The 2,208-nt window shown below is 45.0% G+C and overlaps 1 protein-coding gene across 1 annotated transcript; it reads left to right on the top strand.

Annotated features, from left to right (window-relative positions):
- The first annotated feature begins 740 nt into the window (after positions 1-740).
- On the top strand, positions 741-1,127 carry LOC139196101 (uncharacterized). Its single transcript, XM_070821762.1, has one exon. The coding sequence runs from the start codon at positions 741-743 to the stop codon at positions 1,125-1,127; it is 387 nt and encodes a 128-aa protein (XP_070677863.1).
- The last annotated feature ends 1,081 nt before the right edge of the window (positions 1,128-2,208 follow it).

The raw sequence follows: 2,208 nt of genomic DNA, 5'->3' as shown, positions 1-2,208 counted from the left end.
AATGGCAAAAGACTTGGTGGTGAAAAAGCTTGCAATTCTTTCTGATTTCCAGCTAATCACTAGCGAGACTATTGGGGAGTACACGGCTACACATCTGAAGATGGTGCAATACCTAGAGAATGTACGAGAGCAACTTGAGGTGTTTCAGACTTACACCTTCACTCAAGTTCTGCGAGGTAGACAACGCCTACGTAGATGCGCTATATGGCCTAGGCTCCGCCCTTTACCATTAACTTAAATGCTCTATTCCGGTGGAGTATCTAGATAAACCAAGCATAGTAGCAGAGCTAGCAGTCGAGGTACCACAGGTTAGTACAACTCCAAACTAGCAAGATTCCATTATAGACTACATGATCAACGACACACTCCTTATGAAAAGATTGGAGTCTAGAATGCTCTAAACAAAGGTAGCACGTTACTACATGTGGAACAACATACTCATCCAAAGATCTTACACTGGACCACATCTCCGCTACCTAAAGCCTCCTGACGACCTAAAGGTTCTAAGCTCAATCTATGAAGGCATTTGTGGAAATTACTCTGAATGCAAATCCTTTACACAGAATGCTCTTAACGCTGGCTACTACTGGCCTAATATGAATCAAGACGTTAAGGAGTTAGTACAAAAGCGCAACTACTGCCAACCCTAAAAGCTGATACTAGCACTGCTTGCCAACGAACTACACCCACAGATAAGTCATTGGCCATTCATGTTGTGGGCAATCGACTTGGTAGGACCAATGTCGTTCGCTATTGGGGGCAGAGGTATGATAATCATGGCAACTGACTACTTCACCAAGTTGGTGGAAGCAGAGCCCATGACAAGCACAACTCAGACGAACATAGAGCGCTTTATATGGAGGAACATCATTTGCCGATTTGGGATCTCTCAACCCATCATCACAGGCAACGACCCACAATTCATAGGCAAAGATTTGGTGAAGTTTTTCCAGAAATACGGCATAAAGCAACGCATGTCCACCCCGAGGTATCCCCAAGGCAATGGGCAAGCCAAAGCATCCAATATGCCTATTCTCGACTACCTCAAGAAATCATTCTCCGACAATAAGGGAAAATGGCTAAACGAACTTCTCGAATGTCTATGGGCGTATCACACAACCAAATGACGAGCAATCAGTGAGACTCCTTTCTCATTGGCATTTTGTTCAAAAGCAATCATTCATCCCAATGTCATCGTGCCAAGTATCAATACTCTACTTCCAAGTGAATAGCAGAACAGAAATGAGATGGCCACTAACCTAGATCCGGCAAAGGAAAAACGCGAGAAGGTCCTCACCCGTATCGCAGCCTTCCAACACAACTATTATCTAGCTACAACAAAAGGGCCAAGATCTGGCAGTTCCAGCTCGAAGATCTAGTCCTAAGAAAAGCCTTCATCACTGCCCGCAGAGAAGGCTAAAAAAAAATGGATCCCATCTAGGAAGTTTCGTACAAGATCAGTAGAGTAAGTAGCAAAAGTAGTTACACCCTTGCCACCATGAATGACAAAGAGATCGAAAAGCAGTGGAATGCCTATAATCTAAGGAAGTACCATGCGTGACCTTCAGTAAAATCAAAGCCCGAAGACTCAAGCAACTCGACGGGCACCACCTCGCAAGCCGAGGATTATCTAGTTGTAATGCAATTCCTACCTTACACCTAAGTTTTCATTCGTTTCACTTGTTTTCAATGAGGAATTCAGAAGTAATTTACAACTTGGCTTGGATGCATACTTACAATAGTTGATCACTCCTGCATTTCAAAAGAAGACCGTGCCCTTCTTAAGGACTTATCGTATGAATTGCTCCCCCTGAGGACCAACCATGCTCTCCAGTGCGACAGGGTAAACCAATTCCCCGACACCCACATGAGTTTGCTTTCCCATGTAGGAAGATAAACTTTACACTCCAAATATCCAAAGGTGGATGAGTCGGGCTGCCCTGGTGTAACTACGTGCACGATGGCTTGCACCGGGATTCCTAGAAGTAGCCACAATGGTCTTTTTAAGGTTTAGCTAACCGAAGGATATTGGGTCTCTTGGCCTAATCCATAGGGAACCGGGCCTCAGAGACGGAGGAGGCACATTATGCAGTATGCCCTATGGACAGCTGCCCTGGAACCCTAAAGCTCCTACCAAGTGTACTAAGGTAGCTTACGGTTTCCCGAAGACCGCCTATGGCTTGCCCTTCAAGCAGTAAGTCATGCTAA

This window comes from Malus domestica, chromosome 05, assembly GCF_042453785.1.
Source record: "Malus domestica chromosome 05, GDT2T_hap1".
Taxonomy (NCBI): domain Eukaryota; kingdom Viridiplantae; phylum Streptophyta; class Magnoliopsida; order Rosales; family Rosaceae; genus Malus; species Malus domestica.
This window is presented reverse-complemented; position numbering and strand designations above follow the sequence as displayed.